We start from the raw sequence: 12,021 nt of genomic DNA, 5'->3' as shown, positions 1-12,021 counted from the left end.
GGACAGACAGACATGACATATAGGGTTGGGGATGCAGAACCCAAAGTGAGAGGAGTTGTAGTCAAAAGTTGACTACAATGCAGTGCTACAACAACAATGACAAGGAAACCAAGCAGAAAGCATAGTTGTGAATACCGGGGCGAATGAATGGGTCACTGAGGCTGTGTCGGGATCTGAAGTGTTTTTAAAAAATCTTTGAAAACTCACTTTGAGGCATTTTTCTAAACTGGCAGCCCTCTGATGTTGAAATTGTACAAATGATTAGGCTGTTAATGAGTTTATGGTTCTGTCTTTTTACTTTGCATGTAGGTTAAGCGGAATAGAAATTTTTAAAATAAATAAATTAGGGCCCAGCAGATATAACAGGGTAGCAGAAGGATGCCTGAATTTAATGCCTGCAAGGCTCACCACAGATCCTGCAACACTACGAGATGTTTTCGAGTCCCTAGCAATGCTGATGATCCAGGTGAAATAAACTAAACTAAACTAAACTAAACCTTGGGTTTATATACCGCACCATCTCCACGAATGCGGAGCTCGGCACGGTTTACAGGAAGAAGGATGAGAGAGGAACTACAGAGTTAGGTGTAAAGGGGGAAGGTGAGAGGCCTAAGAGGGGGGAAGTGTTACAGTTTTGAGAATAGCCAGGTTTTTAGGTGTTTGCGGAAGAGTTGGAGGGAGCTTGAGGTTCGGAGTGGGGAGGTGAGGTTATTCCAGATCTCAGTGATTCTAAAGGGGAGGGATGACCCAAGTTTGCCTGCATGGGAAATACCTTTTATGGAAGGGAAGGATAGTTTAAAAATTTGGGAGGATCTGGAGGAAGTAGGGGTTGGGGAGTTCCAGGATAGAGGGATAATGGCAGGAAGGATGCCATGTAGGATCTTGTAGGCCAGACACGCACATTTGAAGTGGATCCTGGGGATTACTGGGAGCCAATGGAGCTTAGACAGGAGTGGTGAGACGTGATCAAATTTGCTTTTCGCGAAAACAAGCTTAGCTGCGGCGTTCTGAATCCGCTGAAGTCTGTGGAGGCTTTTCTTGGTTAGGCTGAGGTAGATAGAATTGCAATAATCCAATCTGGAGAGGATGATGGATTGTACTAGGACTGCGAAGTGTTTTTGGTGAAAATAGGGTCTGACTTTCCTTAGCATGTGAAGGCTGAAGAAGCATTTCTTCACCAGGGATTGGAGATGTTCATTGAAGGATAGAGAAGAGTCTAAGGTGACACCCAGAACTTTGCTTGAGAACTCGAGCTGTAATGGGGGGCCGGAGGACAATGGGATGGAGGAAGGTAGATGGTCTAATTTTGGGCCGAGCCAAAGGAGTTTTGTTTTGGACTCGTTTAGTTTCATATGCATTGTGAATGCCCAGGATTGGAGGTTCTTTATGCATGAGGATATGTTCGTGGAGAGGTTAGTGAGGTTCGAGTCGGTCTCAAGGAGGACGAGGATGTCATCAGCGTAAGTGTAAAGAGTTTCAAGGGGGGATAGTTGGAGTAGTTTCAGGGAGGACATGTAAATGTTAAAGAGGATTGGGGAGAGGGGTGAGCCTTGTGGGACACCACAAGTCGGGGTCCAGGGGGAGGATGAGGTGCCGCTCATGTTAACCATGTAAGAGCGGGAGCGCAAGAATTTGGAAAACCAATCAAGAACTATGGATTAATAATGCCTATCTCGGAGAGTTGGAAAATTAGAATGTCGTGGTGGACAACGTCAAAAGCTGCGGAGAGGTCGAATTATAGAAGGACAGCAAACTTGTTACGAGAATGCAGTTGCTGAACCTTAGAGATTAGAGAGGCCAATAGGGATTCAGTGCAGAAGTTGGGTCTGAAGCCATATTGGTAAGGTAAGAGGATGGAGAATCTTTCTAAGTAGGAAGAGAGCTGGGTAGATATGATAGACTCGAGCAGTTTGGTGAGGAGAGGGATATTTGCTATTGGACGGTAGTTGGATGGTATGGAGGGGTCTAGGTCAGCTTTTTTCAGTAAAGGGGTCAATGCGATGTGTCCCATTTCAGTGGAGAATAGGCCTGATAATAGGGCAGAATTTATGAGTTTGGTAAGAGATGTGATGGCCTATGCAGGGATTTTCTCAAATAGGTAGGAGGGAAATGGGTCCAGGATGCAGTTGAAATAAGAGTATATGAGCCTTGGCAGCCCTAAACTAGAGCAGAGTTCTCTCAGGGGCTAATGCTGAAAACATGGTAGAGTGGGCTCAGTGTGTAGCTTCTACCGAGAAGCTAGCAAAGAAAGACTGCAGTACATTGTAAGCAGTGTGCACGCTCATTGCAACATGCCACCATTCGTCAGTGCTTGGAAAAGCAATTGGCTCATGAGCTGACAGGTAGAGTTCCGTCTCTGGCAGTATTCAAGTCCAAATTTTAAAAAAATCGCCTCTTTGAGAGTGTTATCAACTCCTAACTCTTCTCACCTTGGGTTCTGCATCCCCAACTCTCTATATCATGTCCTTCAGCGCTATAAAAGTTTTAAATAGTAGTAGTAGTAGTAGGGTGATAAAACCTAATGCCACCCCTTACCTGACACCCCTACCCAAAATATTTACAAAAAAAATTCCCTAATGACTTATTGGTACCCACACCTTCTCCCACCCCTTGTCCATCTTCAATTGCATTAAAAAAAATCCCTTATGTCTAGTGGCAGCCACCATCCCTGACCCCTTCCTCAAGCCCCCCAAATCGCAAAAGCTCTGTACCTTTTGAGGCAGGAAAAGTGCCTATTCACTCCTATCTTGGGGCCACATCTTTCAAAATGACAGTGTCTGATCTCCTGCGCCGCATCCTGGTACACCGAGTGCTGCTTGTACTTATAGTAGTTTTCTGCATTTGGCCCCTCAACATGGGATCCTTTGTGTTGGGTTTCCAATTATCAATGTGCTAATGCCTCCATTTTGACTTAGTCACACTGAATCACTATCCAGGTTAAATAATCAGATTACTTTCGCTATATCTGAGCCAAAAAAACTACAGAAATTTGCTAGATAAAATTTGGCTGGAAACTACTGCTATCTTATTATATCTTTTAAATTATAAGAGCAGGAGAACAAAGACCAGAGGGCAAATTCTAAGATAAGTGGGTGAATCATTTAATAACTGGCACATGGCTGTTCGGGAAGAGAGATTTGGATCAGCTGCAGACAATGTCACATGAAAAAAAATGTCAGACCAGATAAAAGCTAAAGATAAATGCATGCAATTCAATTAATCAAAAACTCTGCATTCTAGCCCGTTTCCTATAATTGTGAATGGCAGGGTAATTAAAGGAGCATATGACTTCCTCAGGGATGAGTGTTGGGCGTGTGAAAATCATGAACACAAGTATGGATAAAAATGGTTTCTGAAAAAAAAATTCCACCAGGACAGATAGGGAAAATAAGAATTGCCGCTGCTGGGTCAGACCACCTACCTTATGTTTATGACCAGCCAGAGGCTGGCCCGCCTTCTCTCGAATGGCAGGCCTGTCCCTTCCCAGTGCATCATGAGATGCACCTGGGAGGGGCCTTAGACCCTGATTGGCCCAGGTACTTAAGGCCCTTCACTTAGGAGGAGCCTTAGGCACCTGGGCCATCCGGAATCTTAGGCCCTCTTGCAGAGAATTCTGGGATGCACTGGGAGTGGCCTAAGATTCCGATTGGACAGATCCCTTAGGCCACCCCCCATGCTGGCCTACATTTCAGGCACCTACTGCAGGCATAGGGAAGCACCTAAGGCCACTTCCAGGTGAAGCCATGTCTAACCTTAGGTGAGCTTAGGCAGGCTTACACGCCTCCTTAGGCTCCTGCAGGCGCCTATAATGTAGGTGGCTTACCTCAGGCTGGTTTTTTGTTGTTTTTTTTTTAAACATGTGTCCTGATTGGCTGGTTATGCAGCAGTAGGCTGCCTACAATTGGGACGTCGTTTATAGAATTTTCACCATAGTATTTGGGTGGACATAATTAGTTGTCCCATGATGGGTTTTTTTTTCTCTTCTTTTTTATATGGGAATAACTCTATTCACTAAGCCCATCGATCAAGTCCTGACCACTTAGCAACCCCTTTACGACCCTAACCCAATTCACTAACCTTTCTCCCGATCCAATTTCGATCCGCACTTACAAATGAGGGGGAAGGGCATCCAAAAGTAGGAAGGCAGCGATTCACAAAATTTCAGGAACACCAACTGGGCTACCCGATCAAAAATAAAAAAGCGACTGCTGAGGACATAAGAACATAAGCAGTGCCTCCGCCGGGTCAGACCATAGGTCCATCCTGCCCAGCAGTCCACTCCCACGGCGGCCCAAACAGGTAACGACCTGTCTGAATCACCAGAAGGGGCTCCCTTGCCCCCTTGGTTTCTCATTGAAGTCCTATCTTCCCATCGAAGTCCTAACCCTCCGGTCTTGCACATGCACGGACCAGTCGCTTGTGCAAAAACCCTGCTCTCTGCCACGATTTTGCTTCTCCTGCTCTCTGCCCCGACTCCGTGATTTTGACCCATGGTGCAGCCCTGCTTTCAACCCACGAGTTAAAACCATGGATTCGCAAAGGTTTCCAGCTCTTCCTTCGCTGCGAGCATGAGCAGACCATCTACAGGTAAAGAAGATGCTCAAGGATCGCTCTCCAGTGATCCGTGCGGTTGGTGGGAGGCGTATCTCATTTGCATTGCCCCCATTTGTGAATCAGCCAGACTGCCTCGGATCGGGCAGGTTAGTGAATCTAGGCCTAAGATTGAACATTGATAAAAGAAAGAACATTGACGAAAGAAAAAAAAAAAGTACATACATAAAATAAATTTAGTACAAAGGGTGTTTTCAATTTTAAAAAATGGGGGAGGATTTTCTGACCAATGATGGCTCAAAATTTGTGAACAGTACATGAATGCTATTTGGCTTCGCCGTTCTGTTTCACTGAGCCCTTTTCCTCCACCCAAGATCTTTGCTAGTCCCTATTTGTTCAATGCACTTATAATATTGGAGCTCATTATCTATTTTTATTTCTTTGGAGTTTCACATGTTTTTTGGGTGGTGATTTTCTATATTTCAACAGTAAGACCAGTAGCCAGGATTTAATCCTTTGAATGGAAAATGGTTGAATTGTGGCACAAAAAAACCCAAAAAAACAAACACACAATTCTGAAAAGCTCCAATTTAAAAATTAGGGAGGGACACTTTAAGCAGCAGCCCCTATCCAAACCAGCAGGAGTAGCACTGCTCTAGTTTGGCTTAATCACTGAAGGTTTCACCAAGAAAAACAGGTTAAAAAAAAAAACCCCAAACACTTTTTGCTTTCAATCTCAGCTTGGTTCTGCATCACATCATTGAAGATTTCAGTTATACCAAACTCTGGCATGAACCTACCCTGCCGATTGAAGTTTTGTAAGCAATGTTGATTTCCTGGCGCTGTGATATACTCCTGTTGACTAGGACATCGATGATCGCATCTTCATCTGTACCTGAAGAACAGCAGAGATTTGACAGGTCACCCATTTCTACAGCTAGACGTATACAATGCTGTACACATATGCAGGTACTTTCTGTCCCTAGTGGGCTCACAATGTAAGAAGGGCTTTTTTCCACCTAAAACACAGTCTTTTGCCAAGTTTAAATCAGCAATGTATGATTTAAAGCTTGCTTGTATTTCTGAATTGATTGAATTTGCACTCTATCCCCGTTTATAACAGGGACGATTAATGTTGTTTAGACATGTCTATGTTATATGTGATAATCGTAGGGAAACAAGATTTTATGTGTGCGATATGGAAACCGCATAGTTGTATGCGGTATATAAATTTTTTAAATAAATAAATAACTCAGGATCTACTTGTTTAGGGAAGCTTTCGGTGAAGGATTAGTTTGACGTGCCTCTGCCAGAGGAATACCCTCTACCTACTTATTGTCTGGCTGAATTTGTGCATGGCCCCTTTTTTGATTATTACAACTGTCCTATCTTCAAATGGTGGTCTCTTCCTTTCTTTTATTTTTATTGAATAGTAAACCATTCTGTTGCGTTTGTCATGAAGAGTGGTGTAGCTAGCCTAGAGAAAATAAAGTTCATGCTTCATGGATTTTTTTTTCCCAGTCCCTCTGTGTGTGTCTGTGACTAAAAGTGTAGAGAAGAGGCAAAGGCAGTTAAAGGAGCAAGTCCTTAACTGCTACAGTGCAGTGTATCAGTCTTTCTGTGCTAGAAGTTGAACTGCTTCTTCAGTGAAAAAGCACTGGGTCATTTTGGATGAGGAGTGTATTTCCCTGGAACTTCCAGTCCAGTCTGCCCCATTTTCCAAGTCTTTTCAAAGGTTTTTGCCTCTATCCCATCAAATGTTCAGAGTTAATTTGCCCCCTGAAAGATAGTGGATGTTGAAAATTAAATATAAGGGGTTGAGACTAAAATCCACACAGGGAACTAACAGCAGCTTTTGACATTAAACCTATGGCAAATACACATAGGATTCCATGACTTTGCCTTCACACGGGGGTAGGGGGGGCTTGAGAGCCTAGGCCCCTCTGCTTTCATGGCTGGTATGGATGCTGAGCCCTGCCAGCCAAAGTTGTCTCCTGTCCGAATTGCACCTGTAACAGCACTTATTTCAGCAGGCAAACTTCGGCTGCATAATGCAGACTTTCATGTATGCTCAGTTCAGGTAAGTATGTGCTGGAGTCTTGGCATTAACAGCTGACCATGTGCCTGCTGAATTAAGTGCTGCCACAGACACAGCTCAGGCAAGAGACATCTTCAGCTGGTGAGGGTGACAAACCCCGCCAGAAAGGTAATATTTTATTGCAATGGGCAGCCACAGCTGCTGGGGGGGAGGAATAAATGGACTTCTGGCCACACACCCTGTGGAACAGTACCATTTGAGCACAGAAACCATTATTCTAATAATATGATTTCCATATCACCAATATTTCCAGAGTTTAAACCCTGTTTCAAAACCAATGCAATGGCTCGGGAAATATTTAAACGTGAGTAGGTCTCCTTATGCTGTTGGTCCTATACTTACCAAGACCCTTCATAGCCTTCCTCAGTTTTTGTGCATCTTCAGTGGCATTGAAGCCAGAATAAGGCTTGATGGTGCCACCTTTAATGCCAGCCTAGACACCAATAGCAGAAGATCTAATTACCACAGACATCACTGACAAATTCTACCTCACTGCTGCATCACTTAGGTCCCTAGATGAAGTAAAGAATCAAACCCCACCTCTACCCCCTTCACAAAATGAACAATATGACAGAAGCAAAGCAAGAAAAGAGAATACAATGAGACTGTGGCATGCAAGAAATTAAACAAGGAAGTGATCGGATGGTTGTCTGAAAACCACCTCTCTTTAGGCCAGCTGGTTACTTGATCCTCCCACCCCTACCCCAAAGAAGGCACCTGCAACAGGATGCCTACAAGTAGCCAAAACTCAAGAATAAAGAAGAAAACCTCATGTAACCAGAAAAGAAATTGTGCTTCAATTTACTCAAAGTCCCATTACCCAAACTTAGGCTTGGTCTTTATTGCTGAACCCTTCTTATAGACCTTTGCCAAAGTCAGGCTTCCACATTCAAAACTTTTTTTTAATGTTGTGCTTTAAATACGACTTTAAAAAAAAAAAAAGAGTCCATTGTTTGTAAAGTTGATTCCATTAAGTTTTACAATATCATACTGTTCTTACGAGGTTTATAAACAGCTATCAGCATCTTTATTGGGATACAGTTCAACCGAGCTTTTAGTATGCAAACTGAGCTCTTTTGATGCTGGTTAGTTTTACTATATTTGATTTACTGCTTTCTTTCCCCATGTGTCTGTTAGTTTGTATGACTTTATTTATTATTTTGTATGATAATGTGTTAAATTTATGTATCCTTTTATAATTAATCTGATGTATCTATTTTTTATCTGTAAATCGCTTAGCAAATTAAATTAAGCGATTCAATAAGTCAAAAATAAACTTGAAACTTGCATAACATGATGACCTGAAAAACATCAAGCACTGATTGTACAGCTATCTTTCCTGAATAAATGACCTGTTTTACATTCTGTAAGTCAATTATAACTGGGAAGGTTTGTTGCTGTTAGGGCCATTAGTCCGAGACTGGTTACTGCTGGATTTTGTTATGTTTTCACTGTGTTTGTTCTATATGCATTTTTTCTTTTAAAATTACTATTATGGGATGTTTTCTTCCTACTTAGAACTACAAATGGTATGGGTAAGAAAGTTTTCAAATGTAACAGACTGGAAATTGGGTTGTTTTTTTTTGGTTTTTTTTTAAATAAGCAAACAACCACCCAACCCTCAAGACTTGGTTTTTCCCAATAAATTGACAGGATGAGATAGATATGGGCTTCTCAAGCCAACTGACTTTAGATATATACAAGTCTAGTTATGGAAGAAAGGTGAGAGATATTCCTGGTCAAATAATGCTACCACAACTGATAATGTGTCCTTTTACTATGTTGCAGTAAGTACGGTACTATTCCTAGTGCAGCAAAAGGAGAAATTAGGTTCTTACCTGCTAATTTACTTTCTTTTAGCTTCTCCAGACCAGTAGAGGTTAACTTTACGAATGGGTATATATCTAATCATGACCAGCAGGTGGAGACTGAAAACAAAACTTTGGGACAGTATATCCTAGCCCCTCCTCTCTATTTCCCTCAGTCTGCCGAATAGCCAAGCAGAACCAAGAACTGGAAAACAACAGAGAGAAAAAACAATACTCCGAAAGGAGTAACAAATAACATACCCAAAATGCTGTTGGAAAATGCAGAGGAGAAATTCCCGAAGGAAGAATGTCCCCACAGCTCGCCAGCTAAGCCAGCCGAGCCACAGCCGCTGTTCTTCAATTCTCCCCGGCCCTAGAAAAATACTAGAACCCGCAGCAAAAACCAAAAACTGCCCGCGCAACAGCCCCAACAACAACAACAACAGACAGGGTGGGGACCTCTACTGGTCTGGAGAAGCTAAAAGAAAGTAAATTAGCAGGTAAGAACCTAATTTCTCCTTCTTTAGCACTCTCCAGACCAGTAGAGGTTAACTTTACGAATGGGACGTACCAAAGCAGTCCCTCTCACGGGCGGGACCCCCGAAGGGCCGATACCAGTACACGCTCACCGAACACCGCGTCCCGACGCGCCTGCACATCAACCCGATAATGACGAACAAAGGAATGCAAGGAGGACCAAACCGCAGCCTTACAAATATCCACTGGAGGCACGAGCGACGACTCAGCCCAAGAAGCCGCCTGACCCCGAGTGGAATGAGCCTTGAGAAACTCCGGAACAGGCTGCTGTTTCAGAAGATAAGCGGAAGCAATCGTCTCCTTGATCCAGCGCGCAATAGTAGACTTAGAAGCGCCAGCTCCCCGACGAGGACCCGCCAGGAGGACAAAGAGATGATCGGACTTCCGGAATTCCTGGGTCTGCTGCACATAAGAGCGAAGGACCCGACCGACATCCAACTTGCGCAGCTGCCGTTGCTCAGAAGAGCCCTCCCGACCACCCAAGACCGGGAGAACCACCGATTGATTGACATGAAAAGGAGAAACAACCTTCGGCAGAAAGGAAGGAACAGGCCGCAAGACGACCCGCTCCCTAGAAAACTCCAAGAAGGGAGCCCTACAAGAGAAAGCCTGCAGCTCAGAAACACGCCTAGCAGAAGTAATGGCCACCAAAAAGACCGCCTTCAAAGTAAGGTCCTTCAAAGAACAGTCGTCCAAGGGCTCGAAAGGCGGACGCACCTAAACAGAGAGAACCAGATTAAGATCCCAAGAGGGAACCGAGGGCCGTAGGGGAGGCCTAAGCAACTTGGCCGCCCGCAAAAACCGAATCACATCAGGAAGAGCCGATAAACGCTGACCTGACACCAACCCTCGAAAAGCCGACAGGGCCGCAAGATGAACCCGGAGAGAAGACCAAGCCAGGCCTCTATCCAGGCCATCCTGCAAGAACTCCAGAATGTTAGGCAGAGAAGCGCGAAAAGAGGTCACTCCCCGCGCCCGACACCATTCCTCAAAGAGACGCCAAACCCGCACATAAGCCCGAGAGGTAGAAAGCCTCCGGGACCCCAACAGTGTAGAGATCACCTTGTCTGAATATCCCTTCTTGCTAAGGCGACCCCTTTCAAGAGCCACGCCGTAAGACAGAAGGGAGACGGGTCGAACATGGGAATGGGACCCTGCATCAGAAGGTCGTCCGAGAGAGGCAGAGGAAGAGGATCCGCTACCAGGTGCCTCACCAGATCCGCATACCACGGACGGCGAGGCCAATCCGGCGCCACCAGCACCACCAAACCCGGATGGTGAACAATGCGAAGAAGCACTCTGCCCACCAGCGGCCAAGGAGGGAACACATACAACAGCCCCTCCGTTGGCCACTGCTGGACCAGAGCATCCAGACCCTCGGCCATCCGTCCCTGCGACGACTGAAGAAGCGGGGCACTTTGGCGTTGCCACCCGTGGCCATCAGGTCCATCAGGGGCTGCCCCCAAGCCTGCACTATCAACTGAAACGCCTCGGCGCCGAGACACCACTCTCCTGGATCTAGGAAGTGACGACTGAGGAAGTCTGCCTGAACATTTTCTACTCCGGCTATATGAGAGGCCGAGAGGTCCAGCAGATGGGATTCCGCCCAAACCATGAGCAGAGCCGCCTCCTGCGCCACCTGAGTGCTCTTGGTGCCCCCCTGACGATTGACATAAGCCACCGCCGTGGCATTGTCCGACAGCACTCTGACCGACTTGCCCAGCAACAGGGAGTGGAAAGCCAACAGCGCCAGACGGACCGCTCTGGTCTCCAACACGTTGATCGACCAGGCGGCCTCCTCCGCGGACCAGGTGCCCTGAGCTGAGTGACCCAAACACTGAGCCCCCCAACCCAGGAGACTCGCATCCGTCAGGAGCACCGTCCACTGCGGGAGATCCAGACCCACCCCCTGAACTAGGTGAGGGGTCTGGAGCCACCAACGCAGACTGCAGCGCGCCAAGCCTCGCAGGGGAACCGGAACATCCATCCCGTGCCTCTGGGGAGACCACCTCCGGAGCAGAGCATACTGGAGAGGACGCATGTGGGCCCGCGCCCACCTCACCACGTCCAGGGACGCCGCCATCGACCCCAAGACCTGGAGGAAATCTCGCGCCCGAGGACACCGGGACGCCAAAAGCAGGCGAATCTGAGATTGCAATTTGCTCACCCGGCCCTCTGGGAGGAAGACCTTCCCCAAGGAGGTGTCGAACAGCACCCCTAGGTACTCCAGACGCTGAGCCGGGACCAACCGACTCTTGGAAAGGTTGACCACCCAGCCCAGCGACCGGAGAAACTCCACCACCCGAGCAGTAACCCGGGAGCTTTCCTGCCACGACTTTGCCCGAATTAACCAGTCGTCCAGGTAGGGGTGTACCAGGATGCCCTACGACCGCAAGGCTGCCGCGACGACCACCATCACCTTGGTGAACGTCCGAGGAGCCGTGGCCAGCCCAAAGGGAAGCGCACAGAACTGAAAGTGCCGACCCAAGATCGCAAAGCGCAGGAAACGCTGATGAGAGGCCCGAATGGGAACATGCAAGTAGGCCTCCGTCAGATCGAGAGAAGTGAGAAACTCCCCCGGCTGAACCGCCAGAATGACCGACCGCAGAGTTTCCATACGGAAAGAGGGAATCTTGAGAGCCCTGTTGACCCCTTTTAAATCGAGGATGGGCCGAAAGGTCCCCTCCTTCTTGGGCACCACAAAGTAAATGGAGTACCTGCCCGTGCCCCACTCCGGAGGGGGCACCGGAACAACTGCCCTGAGATCTAGCAAGCGCTGAAGGGTCTGGCGAAAAGCATGCGTCTTCCCCGGAGTCTGACACGGAGAAGCGAGGAAAAAATCCGGCAGAGAGCGGGCGAACTCCAGGGCATAACCGTCCCGCACCACCTCCAGGACCCACTGATCGGACGTGATCTCGGCCCATTTGGGGAAAAATTCGCGCAGCCGGGCCCCCACCGGAACCAAAGGGGGCGCCGGCAAGGCATCATTGTGCAGGACGGGAAGCGGGGGAACCGGCAGAGGGATTC

General features: G+C 46.9%; 1 protein-coding gene across 1 annotated transcript in view; it reads right to left on the bottom strand.

The window, feature by feature from the left end:
• The window catches only part of ANXA4 (annexin A4), a 73,444-nt gene that overhangs the window by 38,479 nt on the left and 22,944 nt on the right, over positions 1-12,021 (bottom strand). Inside the window, exons 3-4 of the mRNA XM_033948898.1 lie at positions 6,992-7,082; positions 5,352-5,446 (exon numbers count right to left, since the gene is read on the bottom strand). Coding sequence (XP_033804789.1) covers positions 5,352-5,446; positions 6,992-7,082 — 186 coding nt within the window. The remainder of the gene's footprint in view (positions 1-5,351; positions 5,447-6,991; positions 7,083-12,021) is intronic.

The sequence above is a fragment of the Geotrypetes seraphini genome, chromosome 6 (genome assembly GCF_902459505.1).
Source record: "Geotrypetes seraphini chromosome 6, aGeoSer1.1, whole genome shotgun sequence".
Taxonomy (NCBI): Eukaryota; Metazoa; Chordata; class Amphibia; order Gymnophiona; family Dermophiidae; genus Geotrypetes; species Geotrypetes seraphini.
This window is presented reverse-complemented; position numbering and strand designations above follow the sequence as displayed.